Genomic DNA, 23,610 nt, shown 5'->3' with positions numbered 1-23,610 from the left:
GACCATCCAGGCTGATCTCTATAGAGTGTGGTAGCTTCTGTTTTCTCTTCCTAATGTGGCTTCCATTCCCCAGCCAGTTCATGGCCCAAAGTGGCTGCTGGAGCTCCAGCCATTACATTCATGTGCTAGCTAACAGAAGGAACAGAGAAATGGATGAGAAAGACATTCCTTCTTTTTAAGGACATTTCAAGAAGTTTTATATCCTACCTCAACTCATTTATCACTAGAATTTTGTCACCTCAGACATGAACACATCTAGCTGCAAGGGAAGCTGGGAAGTGTCTTTCCTCTCAGTGGCCATGAACGCAAGTAAAAAGTCAATGTCCTGTTTCTACAGAGAGGAATATATTGGAAGAAATAGGCAGATTAAACTGTTCCTTTGTCTTTGTGCCAGCAGTCTTTGCTGATTCCTTCCCCAGGTAACCCTGCTCCCAGGTCCCATATGGGAGATGGATACGTGCTCCATCATGTCCATATCTTGAAATAATATTAGCATAGTCAGCATGCGCATTTATGTGAAATGATCTCATCATCGGTGGTAGTTGAAGTGGAAATGGTAATCCGAGCTTTAGGGAGTCCCTTTCTCTTGTCTTGTTCAAGTCCCTTTCTCTTGTCTTTTTCTTTCTCACACTTCAACTTCCCATCATCTTTATAGGGTGAAAGGAATCATGTTTGTCATGGAGAGAGAAGCAGAAGGATGGCATGAAAGAGGCCGAAGGGATGGAGTGAACTAGACTGTTGTGCTCATTTCTTTCCTTTTTTAAAAAAAAAAAAATTTTTTTTTGTTTGCTTATTTATTTATTTGAGAGAGAGAGAACGAGCATGCACGAGTGAAATCACATTAAGCAGGGAGGGGGGAGACGCAGAAGGAGATGGAGAAAATCCCAAGCAGACTCTGCACTGAGTGTGGAACCCAACCTGGGGCTGGATCTCGTGACCCTGAGCTCATGACCTGAGCCCGAACCAGGAGTCGGATGCTTGACCAACTGAGCTACCCAGGCACCCCTCTTTTTAAAAAAAATTAATTTATTTTAGAGAGAGAGAATGAGTAGGGAGAGGGACAAAGAGAAAAGTAGAGAGGATCCCAAGCAGACTCCCCACTAATCAGGGACCCTGACAGAGGGCTCTATTCCATGACCATATGATGTGACCTGAGTCAAAATCAAGACTTGGACGCCCAACCGACTAAGCCACCCAGGCGCCCCTGTTGCACCTCGTTTCTTGATTCCAGAGCCTGTGTCTACCCTGCTGGAATCTGTGGCTTGTCCTCCATGATGTCATGTTCCTTTTGTCCTTGCGGTGTACACTTGGGTCGATGGCGTTGATCTGGCAGAGGTGGGAGCTGACTCCAGCAGGGCAAGGACACACTGTTAGTACCTGTGTGCTGTGATCGGTGGAGTTTGAAATAATCCTGGAGCGGGTTAAGACTAAATCATTACAATCTTGTGTAAAGGCCCCTAAGGTCAGTAGCACCTTGCATTAGAAGCCCTGCCTTTGAATTATTCGTGGTTCTCAAAAACTAGGAAGGACTCTGTGTGAGAACAGAATGTTCTTTATTTCACACTAAATTCTGAGAAAAGTGTTTGAAAGGTTGGAGGGGAAAAAAAAAGTTTAGCCGTGATTGCGTTTGTAAATTCAGGCAAGAAAATCCCACTTGTCACCAGGAACTAGAAAGGCCTCATGGTCCTAAGACAGCGAAATGATGTCACGATGGTAAGACCACACAGGACAGAAACGCGGCAACATCTGGTTATTTTAACATTTTGAATGTGGGGTTCCTCAGTGTCCCAGCGGAGAAACGATGATTTTGAGGTCTGAATCCCACCCAAAAGTTGAAACTGAAATGGGCTTGCTCAAACCTTGATGGTGGATAGTCTTTACTCTCTTGGGTTATGTATTCTTTAGTGGAAATGGGAAGCATTTATGGGAAAGATGCGTCCAGGCTGGCTTGTAGGACACAGGTTGAGACGGCCTCAGAGCTACGTGGTTCCCACAAGGGTGTTTCTGCCTCTAGAAGGACTGAGCTCTCCCGAGCGAGCTCCGCCAGGTCAGGGAGACTTGAGGCTTCCCGACTCAGGAAGATTGACGTCAGGGGCTCTGTGTGTGGGGGACACTCTAGGCTTTAGAGGAAGCACGATTCTTAACGTGCTTGGGAGAAGAATAGTAGTAAAGCAGCATGAAGGGAGCGGGTAGCGAGGACAGACATTTGGAATTTATTCTGTTGGCTGAGGATCGATGTCCTGGCCTGTGAGGGTGTGAGCATGAGCTCACCTGGAAATCCCGGACGGCGAGGTGGAGAACACGTGCGTGTGTGTATCTGTGCCCTCATTGACTTATCCTGATTCCTTCTGGGTTGCTGATTCCTAAGACAACGGAAACCAAACTCTTTTTTTTTTTTTTTTTTTAATTTAATTTATTTATTTGACAGACAGAGATCACAAGCAGGCAGAGAGTCAGGCAGAGAGAGAAGGAGAAGCAGACTCCCCGCTGAGCAGAGAGCCCGATGCGGGGCTCGATCCCAGGACCCTGAGACCATGTGCCCCGGAAACCAAACTCTTAATTCCAAATCTGTCTTGCTTCTTAATCTTCCCAAAGGGACCTTTTTCGGTGGGATTGATGGAGGTTTAGCCCATAGTTGAAAACCTACCAGTTACGGAGCACGGATAAGTGCTTCTATTAAAAAATGACCGTATTTCATCTTCAACAAGGATTAAGGTGTATTTGGTATTATTATTGGCTATTGGGTGGTAAAGACACTGAGCGTAAGGGAGGCCACAGTGGTGGGGGTCTTGTGCCTGGCTTTGTCCCAGAGTTCTTCCTTTGTGCCGTGCCACTGGAGCTCGCGGAAGAGAGGCCTGGCCCGGCCTCCCCCATTCTGGGGCCATGAAAATACGAAGGGCAAGGAAATCTGTTGTGTATTAGCACTCACAATGGAGCAGAGAATGTGTTCGCCACCCCAGGCTTCAGAACATTCTCGTCTTAAGGCAGGAGGCTATTGAGACATTTCTCACTTTCTCATTGGGCGCCTCTTTTAGAAACCACCGTTGTAGAGAAACTTCCATCTCCCGGGAACATACTGCAGGCCACCAACCCCAGGCTTCCGTTTTTCATGCTTTTTAGGTCTGGCTTGGGAGACCATTTTTCGTGTTGTGGGTGACCACGTGCGGTGTGGGCCTCACAGACCGAGCCCCACCCCCCGCCTCCCCTTACACCGCCAGGCATGGCCGCCTGAGGCCGAAGCCAGGGTGAGGCCCCGTCCCCCTCCCGGCTTCGGCAGCAACTCTCCAGGCCGCGGGGTTCCCCGAGCGGCCGTCCAGGCCGAGCTCTGAAGGACTAAAGCCCCTCACCCAGGCAGCCGGCACCCATCCAGAAAGGCAGGAGCCTGCTGCCCGGCACATGAGCCTCCCTTCTGCCAGTTGGCCCAGGGAGGCCCAGCGTGCCAGGCAAGGGACGTGTGAATGGGATCGGTGCCCAAGCATCGCCTGAGAAGGAGAGAATGCATGTGACCAGAGCCGCGGAAGCCCAGCCCAGAGACAGAGATGACAAGAAAAGCGTGATGTGTTTCTCTAAAGCAAACCCGAAAACATCCACCAAAAAACAAACAAACTTTAAAATCATCTCAAGAGCGTCCTATACTTTTATTTTCACCCCCACCCAAAAACCTCACTCGAGGCCCTGCACATGTGGTGGCTCTTGGCTACACGGGAGGAGCCCGAGCGCGTCTCATTGTCTGTGGGAGCCCAGCACCGTGCCTGGAGCCGGGGGACGCACGCAGGAGGTGTGCGAGGGACTGCGTACTTGAGGGGCCTCCAAATCTTGCTGCGGACAGACTGACGGCCTGACGTCCCCTCGCTTGGCTCACCTGCCTAGCAACCCAGGAGGCATGAAAGGCTCCCAGGATATCTTATTTTTGTAGCTCAATCCATGGTGGCCCTTAAAGCAACGCCAGACTCGGAGTCCTGCCTTCGGGAAGGGCTTCTGCTTCTGAAGGGCGGAGACCCGGACGCGGCGCAGAGTCCCAGTGTGGCTTCCAGCACCTGAGGGTTTCAGGAGCTCGGATTTCTCATCTGACAAGCCTGCCCCAGGAGAACTGTAATGTCAAGACGACAGCACCCGATCTTGGAGGGTCTTAACCCCCCTTGACCCACAGCCCTTCTGGTCTGGAACATTGAGAGCATTGAATGGTTCATCATTTGTATTTGTTTGATAGGCAAACTCTTAAAGATGCACGAAAATAAGCTTTTCCAGGATGCCTGGGTGGCTCAGTCGGTTAAGCATCTGTCTTAGGCCCAGGGCATGATCCCAGGGTCCTGGGATCGAGTTCCTCATCAGGCTCTCTGCTCAGTGGGGAACTGCTTCTGCCTCTCTCTCCCTCTCCTCACTTGTTCTCTCCCTCTCTGCTTCTCTCCCTCAAATAAGTCTTTAAAACAAAAATCTTTTTTAAATCTTTTAAAATGTTTTTTAAAAATCTTTTTAAAAAATTAAGCTTTTCCGTGAAACCAGCGAGGGGTTAAGAATTAGGAATGAAGAGCCCCAGGATACTCTAGTCTGAGCCTCAAGCCACTTGCGCGGGACCGCGGTCCCCCGTTTGGTGTCGAAGAATCAAATTATGTCATAGTCGTTTCCCAGCTCAAGCTGAGGAGTTTCTGGGTTGCAGGTGTGTTTGGGCTTGTGGGAAACAAAATGAACCTGCCGGAGGGGAGAGGACACGTGTCAGCTGATAGTTTTTGGTGCCAGCCGTCTTCCCTGGCAACTTTGTACCCCAGGCCCTCAAGGCTGTGGCATCCTGTGTGCGAGGGACCAGAGGAGGACAACCCCTGGTCTTCACGAAGCCAGAGCCCGTGGCTCGTTCATCTGGAGGTCCCAGCATCCACCTCATTCCTGGCGCCTTGCCGGGGCTTGGTCAGTGATGTCCCTGGTCTGACCATTCCTCCGAGGCCTCGTTTGTGGTCAGCATCCTGTGTCTGGCCCCTTCCCTGGGCGCTGCTCTCAGGCCTTCCAAGAATCCTTCCCGGTACCCGTCATTTGCCAAGCTCTCCACGGCACCCAGAGCCTTCACCACGGAGAGTGTTGGCTTTCTGGGGACACCCCCGGGTGATGGGTCCTGCGGGCTCTGGCTTAAAATGACAGCATAGACTTGCCTGTTTGGAACTGTCCGATTTGAAAAGGCAGGTTTTTGAGGTGGGAATGACAGCAGTGGCCGAGGAGAAGGCCTTCTCTCCAGTAGCGTGTTGGCCGGGCTCCAGCCTGTCACTGGCCTCTAGGGGAGGGGCACATGGGGACCCACTGCCTCCCTAAGGGCGTGCTGAGGCACAGGACTTGGGGTCACACCGTCCCTGTCTTTCCCTCCTTCACTCTTTTTGCATATGAAGAAACGCTTGAATAGGCGCCTGGTGCCAGAGGCTGGGGAGGCCATCTGGGGGATCCCTGCCTTTCAGGAGCTCACGGCCTTGCTGGCAAGCCGGCGGGTGTGACCTGAGGTGTGCTGTGATGCGCCGTGGCCGTGGTGTGGACAGCACGGGTTCTGGTGGCCCAGAGGTGTGGGAGCTCGTTTGGGGCTGTTACTAGGTAAGGTTTCGTGGAGGGGAGTGCTGAGCTGAAACCTGAAACAGGACAGGACTGTGGTAAGTGGATTTATCTGGCTGAGAGAGAAGAGGGGCACTCCGTCACATGTCACATGGCCCAGCGACTCTGCTGCGAAGCCATTAGCAGGAAGAGGTATCTGACGAGGATCCGATTTGGAGGAATTTAAAGAAAATTAAGAAGTCCGTGAGAAGCCCTCCCTGCCTTCCCTGACACGTCTCTTGTCTTCTTCTCGCCATCTGCGCATCGAAAGACCTGGTGGGTGACACCCCATTTTGATGTCACACCTGCTTAGCCACCCTCTGTGAAAGCGTCTGAGTCCTAACGTTGTCAAGAACGAAGAGGTGGAACCCTAATGTTGTCAAGAATAAAATATCCAAGACCTGAGTTCTAGTCTTGCCTCTGTCCCATTTGCTTTGACTTCAGGAATGGTACTTTGCTGTCACCTTGCCTTTGTCATCTTCTGCTCTGAGGTTTGGCCTTCATGTTTTATAAGGCGACAGAAATCAGGGCACACGAGTACTTCATGAGCAAAGGCGAGGGGTGACTGATATTTTCAGGAGGCAGGCAGTTGCCTCTATTTCTAAAAAGGCAAGCGCAGCGTATCTGCGTCCCACACTTCTCTCCAGAGCTCTGGCCCAACGCAGACGGCAGAGCAGCCGTTCCTCTCTCCTGACGGTCCTCCCGGTCATGGGTGGTGAAGACCAGCCCACGGACAATGGAACAGCCTGTGTGGGGCTTAAGTTCAAGCAAAGACATTGGCCAGAGAGTGTGAGGGCATCCGTCCTGGGGACCACCTCATGCTCTTTCTCAAACCACCTGTGTCTCTATCTCTCCCTGGACTGCTGTCCAGTGTGAAGGCAGCCCTCTCTGTAGCTCTGCCCCCCGCCACCTGCCCCTCAGTGGAAGTTGCATGGAAGCGGGGACCTCTTGCCCACCCCTAACCTGGGGACTGGAAGCGGCCAGACCCTCCCTGCAGCACCGGTCCTCGGTGAAGGAAGAGTGCCCTCTAGCGGGCCTCGGCTGGAGCTGCCTGGGATCCACGCCGTTCAGGCAAGGACAAAAAACCAGCCCACAGCCCTCCTGCCAGTGATCTTGAATATGCCTTTGGGTTTGGCTTGTTTTTCTTCTTCTCTGAAGAAAAATAAAGGAAGAAGAAACAGCAGGAGACCAGTTGTGAGAGCAGCTCCGACAGCGCTGTGACAGTCTCCTTGAATTAACCCCCCTCTCCCCGCCCCCAGCCAGCCACGGCAGCAAGGTAGATGCGACATCAGATGCTTTTCAAAGGGCTGTGACAGTTTCTACATAAATCACTCACCTGCCTTGACGGGCCTCATGCACGAGGGGGTAGATAGTTGAGAAGGAGACTGACTCCTCCTTTGACAGTCATCACCAAAGGGTTAAGGACCTCGTTGGGCAAGCCCTCTGGATAGCAAGCCCACTGCGGCTGATGACATTTTCTGGCAGTGGACATGTCCAGCCCTGACTCCTGACTGCTAAACCTGGTGCACACGGGCATAAACAGGGGGCTTGGCCCTTTAAAACCTGGTTCAGTGAAAGCTGCTGGACTGGGGAGCCCAGGGGGGAGGGGAGCGCACGGGGCGCCCGTCAGGGAGGCAGAAACCTGATCATATGTGATGGTTGCTGGATTAGGTAACAGCTCCACTGGTGGAAATTGGATCTTGGAGGATGAGTGTTAACATCTCTGGTGTCCTGGCGAAAGGTTCATTTGAGTCTTGCATGGTGCCACAGAGATAAAAAGGGGCTTTTAAATAATCATTTTGTCTCCTGCACACCAGGGTGCTGGCTTCGAGCAGTAAATAGGTAGCATCAGTTCTGCTTAGACATATCACCCTTTTCATTTATTTATTTAATGTTGGAGGGCTTTTTTTTTTTTTTTTTTTGGAGTCGACTCGCCAAACAGTTTCCTTGTCCATGATTCCCAACACCCGTTTTTATAATGGTTCATGCGGATTCTCCTTCTGGGTAGAAATAAAGTGCAGGCGGTAGATGGGTCCACCCATGCCTCCTGCAAGTGCACAGACACTGCCCAAGACCCTCGGAACCAGAATCTTCTATGTGATGTAGAAGATGAAAATGTTCTCTTTTATATGTTTGTATTGTTTCTGTATATATACACGTGCTACATATATATATACACATACATCCTATATATATATATATATATAAATGTTATATATGCACATATTATATATAACACATATATGTCATATAGGCACATACTATATGTGTACAGACTATATGTACATGTTATATATACACATATACACACTATATATGTACACATGATATATATGTGTGTTTATATATATTATATATAGCAGGGGATTCTGACATATTCTGAATTTTTTTCTTTTTATAATGATTTCAGTATGATTTAAAGATTTTTATGTATTTATTTGACAGACAGAGATCACTAGCAGGCAGAGAGGCAGGCAGAGAGAGAGGAAGGGAAGCGGGCTCCCTGCTGAGCAGAGAGCCTGTTGTGGGGCTCAATCCCAGGACCCTGAGATCATGACCTGAGCTGAAGGCAGAAGCTTTAACCCACTGAGCCACCCAGGCGCCCCTGATTTCAGGATAATTTAAAGACCGTAACTCGAAGAGGACTGCTCCTCCCCCACCCTCCCCTCCCCTCCGCCTTTACACTCTTCTCTCTTCATCAGGTCTCTAGTCTGGGACCGATTTCTACGCCCTGAGCTCCGAGTATAAATGCAAGCGTCATATACGTTAAGGTGTGTCGTACTCTGTCATACCGGTTTCTTACTGGCCACATTTGGAAACCAATTTTATTAAATCTAATTAAATCCAAATTTCTTTTTAAAGAGTATTTGCTTACAGGATTTAAAAATGATAGAAAAGCTAAGTGGAGTGCTAATACTTGCACTATTTTTTTTGTCCTCCTTAACTAAATGTGTCCTTTAATATGTGGGTGGGGGAAAACAGTCCGTGTAGGGAATGCTTTGTGCTCTCTGACTGTCCTAAACTTGCCTAGGGGGTGAGGGGCCTGCAGCATAACTTTTAGCATTCTTTGCTAGTCTTAGCAATTTTCTTTCTTATTTTATTCAAAACCAGTTAGATTGCAAGCCCCACAAAATGTTAATGAGATGGGTGTGCAGAGTTGGCTTGTGGTCTGTGCATCTCACTGATGGTTGGAAAGAAAAGGTGAAGGGGAGGGGTAGCTGAAGCTCTGGGGGTCTGCAATGGGGCACATATTCTTGGAAGGAAAGGCCCATGGTTATCAGCACAGCGCCTGGAGGGAACTGGGCCAGCACTGTGGTCTGTGGGTGCCTATCTCTGCGTCTCCTACTTCTCTCAGAATGAATGAATCTTAGGCTGGCCCTGGGGGGATGACAGATCCAGTCTCTTTCTCTCTTTGCCACCTTCGTTGAGACCAGACATTATTATAAGATGTTTCACATGCACAGAGGCTTGGTTATGGAAGGACCAGGAGGACGCACTTGGAGGCATTTCCACTGGTTCAGCATTGGGGTTAGGGGGAAGATGGCAGTTTCTTCTCAGCTTTGGGGGGTCTGCTCCCCTAGAGTGTTCAGCACCTTGTGGAGGATATGAAACACAAGATTCAGTAGAGCAGATTAGAGAGTAGAATTTTGCACAGTTTATTTAATGACCAAGCTAAAGTGGAATAATTACATTTGTTTATAAAGAATAGCCCGGACGGGGACGCCTGGGTGGCTCAGTTGGTTAAGCAGCTGCCTTCGGCTCAGGTCATGATCCCAGGGTCCTGGGATCGAGTCCCACATCGGGCTCCTTGCTCAGCGGGGAGCCTGCTTCTCCCTCTGCCTCTGCCTGCCTCTTTGTCTGTGCTCGCTCGCTCTCTCTCCCTCTGTCTCTGGCAAATAAATAAATAAAATCTTTAAAAAAAAAAAAAAAAAGAAAGAATAGCCCGGAGGTGAATCTTTGAAATGACCCCTAAATGTTTTTGTTGATAAAGCAATTAAAATTCACTAAATAAAATTCAGTGGAGAAACACCCAGAAGACCCCACACACGAATGTTGGGTTGTCACCGGTAGAGGTGAGGAAGGAGGAGCTTCTGGGCTCCACTGCCAGGTGGTCAGGTGGTCCCATTATTTTCTGCACCTTTAAGGACTGGAGAGTTCTCTGATTCAGGAAATGGGTAGAGCATTGAATTATTTTCTTAAGGGACCCTCTGTGAGTGGTGATAGGTTCTTCAGAGGACTTTGGAGGTTTGGGTAAATGAATTCAAGGCACAGAATAACATGACTAAATGTTACCCAAAGCCTGTCCAAGGGGCAACATCCCAGTGCGTCTCCTGAAAGAAGGATTTCCCTGGAAAGATGTCCCCAACACAAACCTCCACAAGGCTATCACCGATATGCGATTTTATTTTAGGCGGGCACAATATTCAGGACTCGGGTGTGAGAGGAGAGGAGTCTGAATCCAGAGGCGTTCCATGTTTGTGTTCAGGTGCCGGCTTCCTTCTTTCCTCCCCGGCCAGCCACCTTCCCCCGACCCGCCCGGCACCCCTCCCCATCCTCACTTCACTGCTTTTCTCCTGGTGCCTTTCGTCTCTGCCCCTCGCCGCCACTCCTGGCCCATGTGGCTCCCGGGCCGCTTGGCTGTCTGCTGTTTCATGAAAGCCATTTGCAGGGTCCCCCACAGCACAGGAATTGGGATATCCTTCTGAACAACGCTCAAGGTTGGTTCTTGTCGTGCCGGATGGAAGCCAGGAGCATGTGGTTCTGTTGGTATTGTACGTGATGGGATGCCCCGAACATCTCGGCGTCCCTTGTCTCAAGGTCATGGTCATGCCCGTGTGGGGCTGTCGTGCGAGGGCTCAGGCAGCAGCTCCTGGGGCTCCCCAGATGCACCCCACCTGGAAACAGCTCTTGATTCTCGGTTGTTCAGGAGCTCCCTGCCGTCCCCGTCCCTGTCCGTGGCTCCTTCTCCCCTGCCTGGAATCACTTCCCTCCTTTCTCCTACCTTACCCCCAATTTTTTTCAATTTTTTTTTTTTAATTGGAAATTCTTCTCGTGTTCCCTCTCAACAAAGACTTGGCTGCTGACAGCTAAACTGGGTTTAGATGAGTGATTTATTTTATAGCAGGTTGTATGACGGTAGTAAAAAGAGACTGCCTAGCTCTTCTGCTGATTTTACTAAAACACTTGATCTCTTTCCGTCCCAACCCCCCACCCCCCGACCCAGATGGCCATGGGGTTTTAATAAAAAGCAGCCATATCATTGATCGAAGTCTCCATCCTACATAATTTCTCTGAATACCTGAAATAGCTTGTCTAGTCCACCCTCACCCCCCATCCATTTCCAATAGGATAGTCGTCACCCGGAATGAAGAGATCTCAGTATCCAGAGGAAAACATCGCCACTTGATGGCCAGTCTGTCTTCCTGCTCTTTTATTTGCTTATTTTGTTTTATTTTTTCTTGAAGAATAACTGACATATAATAGATCTTCTTGCTGTTTTAAACTTTTTCTACTCTCCGTGCTGGTCTAGGAGAAAGGTCTCAAGATTCCGGTCCAAACAAATGGGTTCACGTGGCCTAGGTGATTTTGGAATTGAAAACTTGGGCTGATCAAGTAGTACAAAGTTAACGAGTATAAAACCACAAACTCACAGAAATCTAAAATTAGAAACAAAGAAGGAAATGTCTTGCCTTGAATTAAAAATTTGGCAGTTTGGGGATGAATGTGAAAATTCTTTTCTGCTCTATTAATTTTTTGCACCTTTGAAATTTCTTGTGGTAATACCTGCATAATACGAGTTATCAGTTAACCTGATTTTCATGTCTTGGGTATAGTTCAATGACATTAAATGTACTCAGCACTCCTCTTGCCTATGGGAAACTGTCCCTGTGAAACACTGACTCCCAGCCCCCGTTCCCCTCCACTGCCTGCCTCCACTGCCTGCCTCCAGGAATTGGGCCGTTCTGGGTAGCTGTCCTAAGTGGAGCATCATGCACTTCTGGAACCAAGCCAGCCTCTCTTTGCCTTCTCTCCCCCTCCCAGTCCCCCTGGCCCGGCCCTTCGCCCCTTGTACACCTCCCACATGTCAAGCCCTTTGGTCATTTGCTGCACCAGTGACACGACATTGCTTTTTGTTTGCTTCACGTGCTCATGTGGGTTACCATGAACCCTCCCCTCCTCTGTGTCCCCCTGCAGTCTTGAGTATCCGGGGAGCCCAGGAGGAGGAGCCGACAGACCCCCAGCTGATGCGACTGGACAACATGCTGCTGGCGGAGGGGGTAGCAGGCCCCGAGAAGGGCGGTGGCTCGGCGGCAGCGGCGGCGGCGGCAGCAGCTTCGGGGGGCGCGGGCTCGGACAACTCAGTGGAGCACTCCGACTACAGAGCCAAGCTGTCCCAGATCAGACAGATCTACCACACGGAGCTGGAGAAGTACGAGCAGGTAACCGCGGCCATGAGGCGTCGGGCATCCCGGCCCTTTAGGAAGGAGGCCGAAGAGCCATGGGCCCTGGGGGCTTGCAGAGCTCCTAGGACCAACCTCTGTGTTTCTTGCACCAAGCCCCTGGCCATACAGGAGGCCGCCGAGTCTTCAGTCTTCCCTAGGCACCCCGGCCATAAGGGCGTTTGAAAAACTTAACTTGTCCGTGATGATCTCAGGAAGCAATTAAGAGTCAGTATAAGAAATGGTGATGCTGGGGCTCTGGCACATTCGCCCATGGCCTGCAGCCCAGGTCTCACAGGATGAGAAAGGTTATTAGCAGAGTTAACCCCAGACCTGCGGGGAGGTCGGTGGACTCCTCCAACCTTCTTTTGCTCCTTATCTGGGGGGGGATTCCTCATCTTCTTGGGTACTCCTGGAATCCTATGGGAAAGAATACAAAAACTTAGCCTTAAAGTCCCTTGCTCTACCCAGACTCCACTCGAGTGAGAGTCAGACATGTTCATTTGGTATGTGATACGGAACGCAGTATTCACCTCCCTCCATAAGAAGAGTAGAGAAGGGCTCAGGGCACCCCTGTAGTCAACAAAGTTGGATTCCAGTCCTCACACACCACTGATGGTCTGTGGGACACCGTGGCTCACATAGTCTACCCAAAACCTGGTGGTGAATGGCCAAGAGCTATAAATTCGGAGTCAAGGGCATAACAGGACCATGAAAACTATATGAAGGCGAGCATAGGGAGGCTTTAATGACAAGGCAATAGATAAATGTAAGGTACTCTTAATTATAATAGAGCTGCTCTTGCCAAGGGACCCTCCCCCTACACACACACACACACACACACACACACGCACAAGGAACTCTATGTATCATTTCTGCTTCCTCGGTCCGCACGGTCCGCACGAGCGATACTACTTGAATAGGAGTCCTTTCTTCCATCAGTAGGTGATGGATACATTTATTGTCACTTTGTTGGATGTAACATTATCCTGAAATCCAACAGTTAACTCACTTTCCTTGAATTCTTAGCTTTTTGGTTTCCCCTTCTTTTCTAAGAGTCACAAAAGAAGAGGGAGAAAAAAACAAAGGGGACTGTCTAGGTAGAAGGCAAATGCAAACTTAATAGAAAGTTTAAATTTTAAAACAGAAATGGGCATTTTAAAATTTAAAGTGAAGAAAGTTTCATTATTGCACTCCTATCTAACTTCGAAATGAATTTCTACCTAGTCCCTTCTTTTATGATGTGGGGGGGAATTGCCGTGAAGCTTGCAGCCAAGCATGGTGAAACCCAACCATCAGATAGGCGTAGGGAGGGTTTGAGGGGAAGAGAATAGCAGCGATCTTACGGTAAGAACCTGTGAGTCATTGCCCTTCGCCTTCGCGGGAAAGAACAAATGTCCTTGCCACAGTATTGGCTCGTGTAGACACTTCCTGAGAGCTTCCAGAGAGCTGACTGCTTCCTGAAGGTTCCCTAACCTGATCCATCACTTAGATCTGACTTAGAGTTCAAAGTCGGCCCTAACCTATAGGATAGCTTGGGAAGACAGAGAGACATTTCCCGTAAAGGTCCCTAGCTGTCCTCTTGAGTTCTCCATACTCAGTGCCATTCCTACCTTACCTTTAAAACGAAGCCTGGTTTTCTGACAAAACAATCTATCCAGACCTGGATGGCAGGTCTAGATAGTCTCAGCACACTCCAGAGGTACAAGGAGAGCCCAGAGCAAGTCCTTCCCGCCTTTAAACCCATGACGGGGTTGGATGTTAGCCAGGCAGCTGTTGAAAACTAGCTCTATTCTTAGCTCAGGTTTGCAACAACGCACAACTGACTGCTAACTTTTGCCGACACACTTGCCCTTGTTGCTCAAGGTCATGTTGTGGTTGGGTACTCAGGACAGGCACGGTCAGCCTCTCTACTTTGACACAGGCAAAGAGGTAGAGATCGGAGGGCTTACATTGTGTATGTGGGTCACACATCCAGTGAGGGACAGGGATGGCCCTGGAATCCAGTTTCTGACCCTTGGTCTGAGGGTTCTCATTGGAACCTCACCTGACGAGTAGCACTCCATACAGAGAGAGTGTGACTTGCTTGAACAGTGAAGGAGCCAGATTATCCTCTGTGACTTCCATGGACAAGTTTGATAATTGATACCTAGGAGACACTAGGGGTAATAATATTCTCCATCAAAAATGTCTCCTCACTCTCTACCTGTTTTAAATAATAAAGAGTTTGGAAATCAGAAACTTCAGGAAAACCTCCCATTGCTAAAGAACAAATTACATATGTAGGGGGTAGTCATCCGTATCTCTTATTCTTAAAAATACAAAAAAAAAAAAATTACTTCTTTAGTTATATGGACATTTTTGGGGTAAGAACTGAATCCTACTTAACACACTTTGGGCACTTCGTAATTTATTAGTGCTGCTTATATTGTTAATTATAATAAATAGTGGATTGTAGGAACATTAGGCCATGAAGCTCTGAGCTAGTATGTCTGGGAGATTTGTCTTGTTCATTTTTCTGTGGCCACTCCTCATGGGAGCTTTTTTAAAAGCAGGAGACCTCAGGAGCACCTGGGTAGCTCATTCGGCGAGGCATCCCACTGTGGATTTGGGCTGAGGGCATGAGATTGAGCCCTGGGCTGGGCTGCAGGCTCAGCAGCGGAGTCTGCTTGAGATTCTCTTCCTCTGCACTTCCCCCCACTGCTCCAGCTCTTTCTTTCTCTCTCTCTAAAATAAATAAATACATAAATAAAAGCTTTTAAAAAATGAAATCAGGAAACCTCAGTAAAGTAAAAACGTTACTCTCTACTTTAGTGGTTGGATGGATGAAGTTGCCAAATCGGTTATTAATCGTTGACTCTGTGATTTTTGTTTTGTTTTGTTCTTAGTACGGCAGTGAGGGGTAACTCGACCATCAGTTAGTGCTCTGCTAATTAGCTACCATGGCCCTCGTCAACCCCACCCCTTAAAAAAAAAAATAAAGAACCACCTACCCGAATTGGCCATTGTTTCGTCCTGAGGTTATTAAAGAAAGCTCCTAGAGATTTTCTTTAGAAAGAAACGAAGGAAATTATTTTCGTCAGTAAACGGTGCTAGGAAAATGCTTCTCCAGCAGATCATGGAGGTAGGAAGGTATAGAACTGGTGTCTGGTAATAGACAAAGCCATGCTGTCAGAAGGCTGAGTGTTATTCCAAGACGTATTTAAGAAAACGATACTCTTGGTGTTTTGCAGTGTTCTCCAGCTTTTGTAAGTAATGCTGGGGCATGGCTGGGGCTAACTAACAGCCCAGGCTGGGTTAGTCAGTTCACAGCTAAGAGGGTCCTGAATCCCAGTTACGTTCTTTGCTGGGATTGGCACCAGATCCAGTCTGAAGGAGGAAGGGAAGAAGTCGGGCTAACCAGAGGGTAGGAGGGAAGCTTGAAACTCTGGCATCTCGAGCAGGACACCTGGAAGGGCTGGTCTTTCGTCAGTGGCTCCCAGAAATGCCCTTGACCTGGAACTTGGGCAAGGTTCAGAGGATTTCCCTTCGAAATCCTCAACTCTCTAGGGGCACCTGGAGTGAGTGTGAGGTCCCAAAAGTCACAGTCCACAGCAGAGGCTCCCCTCCCCCGACCCCCTCCCAGAAGCTCTCAGCCAGTGTGGGGTCTTGTTAATGAGCCGTTGTCACCCCAGCTCTTCCTGTCCCTTTCATATCGGGAACACCTGACCCAATGGGGGCAGCCCGGCTTCCAAAGCTGCAAGCTTGTGGGATCTGAGGAGGACGTGGTGTGTGGGTCCGTCAGGTCCCGGAGAAACCTGGATCGTGATGTCCTGGCCGTCTGAAGTGGACTTGGAACTAGTCTCCACTCTCTGCTGTGTGTTTGGAGCAGCTGTTCAGCAGCTGCCTTGTTCCACCTCAGCGGTGGGTAGAAAGACCCCACTGTCTGTTTATGGCAGAGCGGAAAGGGCCCCGGGATAAAATGTCTTGGATAAACATCAGATATTGCGATTATTTTGACTCCCTGTAATGAAGCACATTATTACGAGCCCAGCGCTGGGGCTTCCCGGCAGAGAGGAATGCACTTAACAATGACTCCTCGTGCCCAGCTCCTCCCCCGTTGGAGCCCCCCCTTCCCTCCCGCCCCACCCTGGATGAGGAGGCTGCAGGCCAATGAGGGGCCCAGTTTGCACACAGAGCTTGTTGATGTGCTTGCTGTGTGCCTAGCCCTGCGCTTCCCACACCGTGGTCTCTTAGAATTGACTCGATGCCACGTTTTGTGTTCTTCCCTTTGTTTACAATTGGAGGATGGGTTGGCAGAGAAGAAGCTGATCATACAGATGTAGAGTTTATGTAGTAATTTTCTTAGTGGAGAGCAGAATGTTAGATGGACCCGATCTATGGATTAACCTTCCACAAGTACCGGTGGGGTAGAAAGAAGGTGATCATGACCCTGGGAAACTGGCGCCCGGATGCATCCTTACACAGCCAGACACACACCTAATGGCTCTTCTGAGCCTCACCGTACCCTTTGAGGTGGGTACCCCCCGACCCTGCCGTTTCACAAATAAGGGAGACAAGTCCCCGAGAGGTTAAGTAACTTTCCAAGGTCTCACAGCAAAGTGAGCCCCGGAGGCAGCATCTGTCTGCAGGCCATCCTGGCCCCTGTCACCCACTCTGCTGTGTTCGTGAGCACGAGGGACTCCATCTGCATCCCACTGGACAAGACCATAGGGGCTGCTGGCCTGGCTCAAGGGTAGGAATGATTGAGTCCCTTCCCTCAGATGAATAAAATGAGGCCCTGAGTAGTGAAAGGCTTTGCTCAGACACTCACAGAGGTGGCCTCAAAGACCAGGCCTCTCACTCCCAGTGTAGACACAGCCTGGTGGATACGTCTGCCTAGGTATCTTCGGCCCACCAACCTGGAAGGATTTCTTCGAGAGCTGAGGAGGGACTGTGTCATCATTACTGCGTTCCTGACAGACAGGAGAGGCTTTGCGCTGTAAGGAGGGTGGCGGAGTGGTGTTACCATTAACGAGAGTGTTTCTGGGATTGGTATTAAGTTGGAGCCCTTTGAGTCCCTAGTTCTTCGTCAAAGACTGCCTGCCTGTTTCGTTACAAATCTACTACGGTTTTATAATGTTGCCATCAGTTAACCCGTGACTAGATATTTCCGACTGACGGCTCTGCTGAGGCAAGCAGACTTGAGATGCTGAGTTATTGTCACCACGAGGAACACCAGTGGTGTTCAGAGGAGCAAGTTTGGGCCCTGAGAAAGGACAGAAATCCCCAGCTTGGGTTAGGAGGCGTTCAGGCTCAGGCTCACTCAGCTGCTCCCTTTTTGCTGCGTGCTTTAGGAAAAAGCTTCCCCTCTCCCTGGGCTTTACTCACCTGGGTTTACTCGCCTGGAGAATAGGAGAGGGGCAAAGCGAACTTTAACCTCACCTCATGAGAGGATGGCTTGTGGGTGTAACGGGAGAGCGCGCCCTTTTGCAGGGATGGCTCCCGAAACCCCCGGCACCTTGATGTCATTCCCGCAAGGCCTCTGAGGACAGATTTCCAGTTTGTGCTGTGGGTCTTCAAGAGGTCAGCAGAGGTGGGAATTCTTGTGATAAAACTGAAAGGAGACACAGGTGGGTGTGATGTCTCTCAGAAGGGTTAGCTTTAATTTCCTGATTCCATTCTTTTGGCTGATGAGGCAACCCCAGATGGACATGTGGAGGTTCTGCTCTATCAGAGATAATGAGCAGGGTAGACGTTCATGCCGTGTCTGACCCCAAGCTTTCATCAGCTGTTAACATTGGGGTGAAGGGTTGTGGGGTGTATTTTACCCTGGGATTCACATTCTCCCCTTCCACTGTAGTGAAATCATGCAAAAAAAAAGACAATTAAGACTTCTCTTTACCCTTTTAGAAAAATCTGAATTGTGGCCAAAGTTAGAATCAAACAGGATGCAAGGCATTTTCAGGCCAGGAACTTCTTTTGTCCCTCCGATGTGACAAAACCCCCGTAGACTAGCTGGGGTGTCTCCACGTGTGTGAGTCTCTAGGAAAGCCCACGCGGCCCTCCATCCAGGCCCAGACCCTCCCCATGTGCCGGTGTTTACTGTCCTGCCGTTCCAGGCGTGCAACGAGTTTACCACCCACGTGATGAACCTCCTGCGGGAGCAGAGCCGGACCAGGCCCATCTCCCCGAAGGAGATCGAGCGGATGGTCAGCATCATTCACCGCAAGTTCAGCTCCATCCAGATGCAGCTCAAACAGAGCACGTGCGAGGCCGTCATGATCCTGCGCTCCCGGTTTCTGGACGCAAGGTGAGTGACCTGATAGAGCCTCCTGTCCCCTGGGGGGATCCCGGCTGCAGGGTTGGGACCCACACCTGGCCCTCTCTAGAGGCTGCGTTTTCACCATGTCAAAGGCCAGGTGGAAGGGCGACCTGGGAGTCTGGGAGGGAGGCTGCAGGACGACTGCCCAAGCCACTGGTTTCGGACCGCTCCGAACAGGAAACGGGGTGATGAGAGAGGACGCTTTCTCTTGCCCCCGCTGCTCACTCTGAGTGAGGAGCAGGGACGAGTGAGCAGGGTGAGAGCAAAGGCAGCGTTCTCGTCCCGCTCAGTACCCCTTTTCCCGGTGTGTGTTAGAGCCCCAGGCTTTGAGACCTGAGGTCTTTTCCACATTGCAGACAGGTAGAGAGTGCACTGAGTTCAGCTCAACGAGTATTTGCAAGTAGATCACCACGTGGCATCCTCGGGGCTAAGTTTCAGGAGCATGAAGATGAATAGGGCCTGGTCCCGCAGCCCCAAGGAGCAGGGGCTGGTCTGCTGGGCACTAAATTTTCAGTCAAGGTTTGCTGTTTCCCATCTGGCATTGGTACTCATGAACTCACTTGTGAGTTTCATAGAATTCAGTCGAAGAAACTGGATAGAAAGTTCCTCAGGATGCTTGGGCGGCTCAGTTGGTGACGCATCTGCCTTCTGCTCAGTCACAATCCAGGGCGTCCTGGGGTTGCGAGTCCTGCATTGGGCCCCTTGCTCAGCGGGGAGCCTGCTTCTCCCTCTCCCTCTGCCCTTCTCCCCTGATCACGCTCTCTCTCTGAGACAAATAAATAAAATACTTTAAAGAAAAAGAGGTCATCTTAAAGTTAAAAACTGAGAACAGAGAACCAATAATCAGTCCTTGGCCATACTCTCTAGACCAGTGGATTGATCCAGATCCCTCCAGTTTCTTTAATTTCTGCTAGGCAGCCTGCAACTTGGTGATAATCGTGTCTTTCGTATGCCTGAGACGAGGGTTTTGATCATTGATCTAGCAGACATGTGGACGTGTGGACATGTGACCTAGCAGACATGTGGACGTGTGGACATGTGATCTAGCAGACATGTGGACGTGTGGGCATGTGATCTAGCAGACATGTGGACGTGTGGATATGTGATCTAGCAGACATGTGGACGTGTGGGCATGTGATCTAGCAGGGTGTGGACGCCCTTCGCCATCAACCACCATCTCAGATTAGCCGCTTCTATACCTGCAGGTTTCACCATTCATTACTCCAATTCCTAATAATCATCCCAGGCTCTGGTTTTAGTTATTAGAACTGCACACGTGTCAACGTCATATGCCATTTCATGATCTACAGTTTTGTCCCTTGTCAATGAGACGGAAAGATTCACTGCTCCTGGTACAAGTGGTTTACCCCCAAACTCACGCATTATTCAGCTCTCTTACCTGTATTCCTCTCTGTTCACAGCTGTGGTTGTTGCAATCCACAGACCTTTAAAACTCCCTGGCATCTCCTCAACTCCCTTTTTATTCAGTGTGTTTTGGGTCACATGGAATACGAGATGAGAGTACCAGCTAGCAAGGTGTATCGTGGGCCACCAGAACTCCACAGGGCACGTCAAGAGAAAGTTCACACGAAGAGGGCTTTTTCCAGCTGCGTGTGGTGATGATGGGGGAGGCAGAGTCTCCCTGAAGCAGGGCCCCCGTGCATCTCCCTCGCCTCGGGGCCTGCTGCCAACCCAGCTTCTTGAAAGCAAGCTGAGTGCAGAGCGCAAGTGACTGGTGGCCTCTGTCGGGTCCTTTGCCCGTGCAGCGGCTACCGCCCCTCTGCGTGTGTTGCTTCCATCCCCATGGAACTCCCCTAGTTAAAATTCTGGAGTTGGTATTTATGTGGGTAGATGTTGAAAAAAGAGAAAAGTGGGGCCCAGACTGGATTCTCGTCCAGAGAGAACCCGGGGAGAAAGGAGAGGCGGAGTCACCGTCTTGCTGAATTTCTGCTCATGGTAACTGTGCTGTGTGTAGAGGAAGGTCAGGCTCAGAACTGGGTGAGCTTTGCACACGTTCCTGCCACTTCCACCAGCCCTCGCCTAGGTGGTTCTGGCTGGCGTCAGAGGGACAATCACTTACGAGAGGGTCTCTTTGCCACTTTGGTTGCAGCCTTTGAGTCAGTGCCTCTAAGCCAAGGCTCCAAAGTAAAACAACTAAGCTGTTGTCAGTGTTACCAGAATTTATTTTGAGGGCATATTTGGTATCGTTGAAAGAGTCTAACTCCCAATGCCAGCCCGAGGCTGAGCAAATGGCTTTCTGAGCTTAGAACAGAAATGTTTACCCAGACCTCGTGGTGGGAGTGGTTCCTGTCATTGCTTCCAGCCTCTGTGGTTGGAGAGGAGCTCCACAAACAGACCTCTCAGACCTGCCCATAGCCCCCCGTGCATCTGGTGGGCAGGGCTTCATCGGTGAAAGATTTGGTGGAAGACAAGTGAAATGCAAGCGGAGTTTGACTTAGTAAGAGGATTAGTCTTTGTAATGTCACGGGTATGTCCTTGTCTCCATTTCCTGTTGCGGTAACAGATTACTGCAAATCTGGCAGCTTAAAACAACACAAAGATATTAATGAAACAGTTTCTGTGATTTGGGTGTCTGGGCCCAGTTGAACGGGGTCCTCTGCCCTAGCCTCGCAAAGCTCTAATCCCAATGTCAGCGGAGGCCGTGATCTCACCGTGGGGAGGCTCGGGGTCCTCCCCGCTGTGGGCAGGATTCAGTTCCTTGTGGTTGTGGGACTGCGGTCCTCAGCTCCCAGAAGCCACTCCCTCCCTGACCAGCTCATGGCTTGGCTGCTTGCTTTGTTCCTGGAAGCCAACAAGAGAATCTCACCATTTTAAGGCTTTAGCCTCATCTCCCTAAACACAGGACAGACATCCTTTCTTTGTCACAGCCCCACCCATGCTCCAGGGAGGGCGGCGATGCCAGTCTGGAGTCTGGTACCTTCTTAGGATTCCACTTTCCATACTGCTCAGCTGAGCACTTGATCCAGGTTTGTCCATTGGAGTCATACTCTTTTTCTCTTCCTTACATTGACTTAATTGGGCCAGAAGAAAAAAGCCATCCATCCATTCCTTCATTCATTCGACACTTATTATCCCATGCTGTGGACCGAACATTGTGCTCTCCAACTTGGTAAAGTTTTCGTCAGGACCACCAACACCATTTTCTCAATTGAAAGTGAGAGAGAGAACTTAGAAACCCTCTTAATGATTTTCAAGCAATAATTTGGGCTTCCGTTCAATAACATTTTGCCGGAGACAACAATAAGAGGATTAAACAGCTGGGATTCACCCCAGCTGCGTTTCACCCCAAGAGAGGGATTACGTTAAACAAAGCAGTAAAGTAGAAGGCAGGCAACCAGAGAGAAGGACATGCGGCGAGGCCTGGGACCACTGGCCGGCATTTAGATTGACGTATCTCGTTGAGTTTTACTCTGCTGGACGCTGGAGTAGCCACTGGAATCACTAAGAGGGAAAAAAAAAAAACACATTAAATGTGGGTCTTACCACCCAGGAGCTCACAGTGGTGTGGGACAAACAGATGCTCTTACGAGGGAACACAAAATGGCGCGTTCCTCGTGAAGTACTCCCATCACCTCCGCAGAACACAGAAGAGGGCAGACAGTTTGGGATCCCAGAGCCAGCCTGGTGTCTGCCAGACAGAGAGACGACTGTGGGCAAAGTGAAACAACGTAAGCCAACACCAACAAGCATTACTTCGCTGGAATCCTTATGATGTGTGAGGTGCTCGGGATTCAAAGACGAGTGACACGTGACTCCCACCCTTGAGGAACGTGGTGTGTAGCTGGGGAGACCTGGGTAAACCTGTGGCAAATGCTGGGGGAGAGAAATACATGGGTTGGTGGGAAGAGGCACAGCCGTGTAAGTCACGAGTGTCCTTGGGGTACGGAGAAGCTAGCATATGCCGTGGCTGGACGAAGTCATGCAGAGTGTGTTTAGGACTGGGGGGAATGAGGCAGTGGGGACAGGATAGGTCCACTGAAGACCCTTAACTATATGCGTGAAGACTCTGGATTTGCCCTGAGAAGTAACAGAAACCATTAGAACTCTTTAAGGAGGGAAGACAGCCCTTTAGAGTGTAAGTTCTCCCACTGCCTGCTCGGATTCAAGTTCTGGCAACCTCTGTAAGGCGGGTTAAGTGGCCCCAGGACTTTTGTCTGTAAAATGGGGCTAATCCCATATGCAGGAATAAATAAGATAATATGAAGAAAAAATAAAACTTAGGATAGTGTCTGGAATATGGTATTCATGCCATAATTCACACAGTACTTCCTTATATATTAAGGAATACCACCTTATATATTATTTATTATTTTATTTATCATATTTATATTTTATTATTATTATTACCGTTACTATTATTAGTAACATGATCAAATCCATGGCTTGAGAGAATTACTCTAATGCTTGTTTTTCAAGATGAGCTGAATGGGACAAGAGACGCAGTAGGACCTCACAGTTAAAGCTTGTGCCCCTCAAACTGGGTGAACACAGAATAAGTATGAAGTACCTTCCCTGTTTTACTCAAATATGCAGGGGAAGGTCATTTTTCTTTAAGGTAAACATTGGTACATTACAGAATAGATGAAAGCAAGAGGTTTGAGAGACATTTCATGCCCTTGATAGTGTGTGGCAGGGCTGTGAGTTCACACCTTCCAGAAAGTGTTTCTGGAACGCATTGGTCTAGAGTTGCACTGTCTAGTAAGTGGCTATTTGATTTTTAAATTTAAATTAATTTTAAATGAATTACATTGAAATCAGTAAAATTTCAGAATTTGCCACTTCGGTTACACCCGCTCCGTTTGAGCAGCTCAGTGGCCACACGCACTCTCACGGCTTCTAGATTGAGCAGCAGAGATCTAGAACATTACCCCTCATTGCCAAAAGTGCCGCCGTGCAACCCTAGCCAGACCATTACATGATAGACAGTGGCTTCTCTGAACCCATTTCAAAAATCAAGCAACAATAGGCTGGAATAGAATAGAACTGGCAGGACTTGCTGTGGGACCCATCATCTGATGAAGGTAAGACAGCAAGAGAGGTTGAGAACCACCCCTGGGTTCTGGCACCTGCTAGGTCCTCACATGTTGGAATGAATGAATGAACAAATTACATACACGGAACCGTGTCTGTGGTAACACGGGGAAGGAAGACAATAGAGCTGGTCTGGGTGAAACGTGATGCCAGTTTTGGAGACACGGGGTGTGTTTGAAGTGCCTGAGGAGTGCAGTGGGAGACAGGCAGCGACTCTTAGGAGAGTGGACAGGGCAGGGGGGTAACACA

The 23,610-nt window shown here is 49.5% G+C and overlaps 1 protein-coding gene across 3 annotated transcripts in view; it reads left to right on the top strand.

The window, feature by feature from the left end:
* Nucleotides 1–23,610, top strand: part of PBX1 (PBX homeobox 1) — a 278,907-nt gene that overhangs the window by 210,382 nt on the left and 44,915 nt on the right. For all 3 annotated transcript variants that reach the window (XM_082702568.1, XM_082702567.1, XM_082702569.1), the window contains 2 exons: nt 11,761–12,005; nt 18,107–18,297. In XM_082702568.1, coding sequence (XP_082558694.1) covers nt 11,761–12,005; nt 18,107–18,297 — 436 coding nt within the window. The remainder of the gene's footprint in view (nt 1–11,760; nt 12,006–18,106; nt 18,298–23,610) is intronic.

Source organism: Mustela nivalis (assembly GCF_964662115.1).
Source record: "Mustela nivalis genome assembly, chromosome: 16".
Lineage (NCBI taxonomy): Eukaryota > Metazoa > Chordata > Mammalia > Carnivora > Mustelidae > Mustela > Mustela nivalis.
This window is presented reverse-complemented; position numbering and strand designations above follow the sequence as displayed.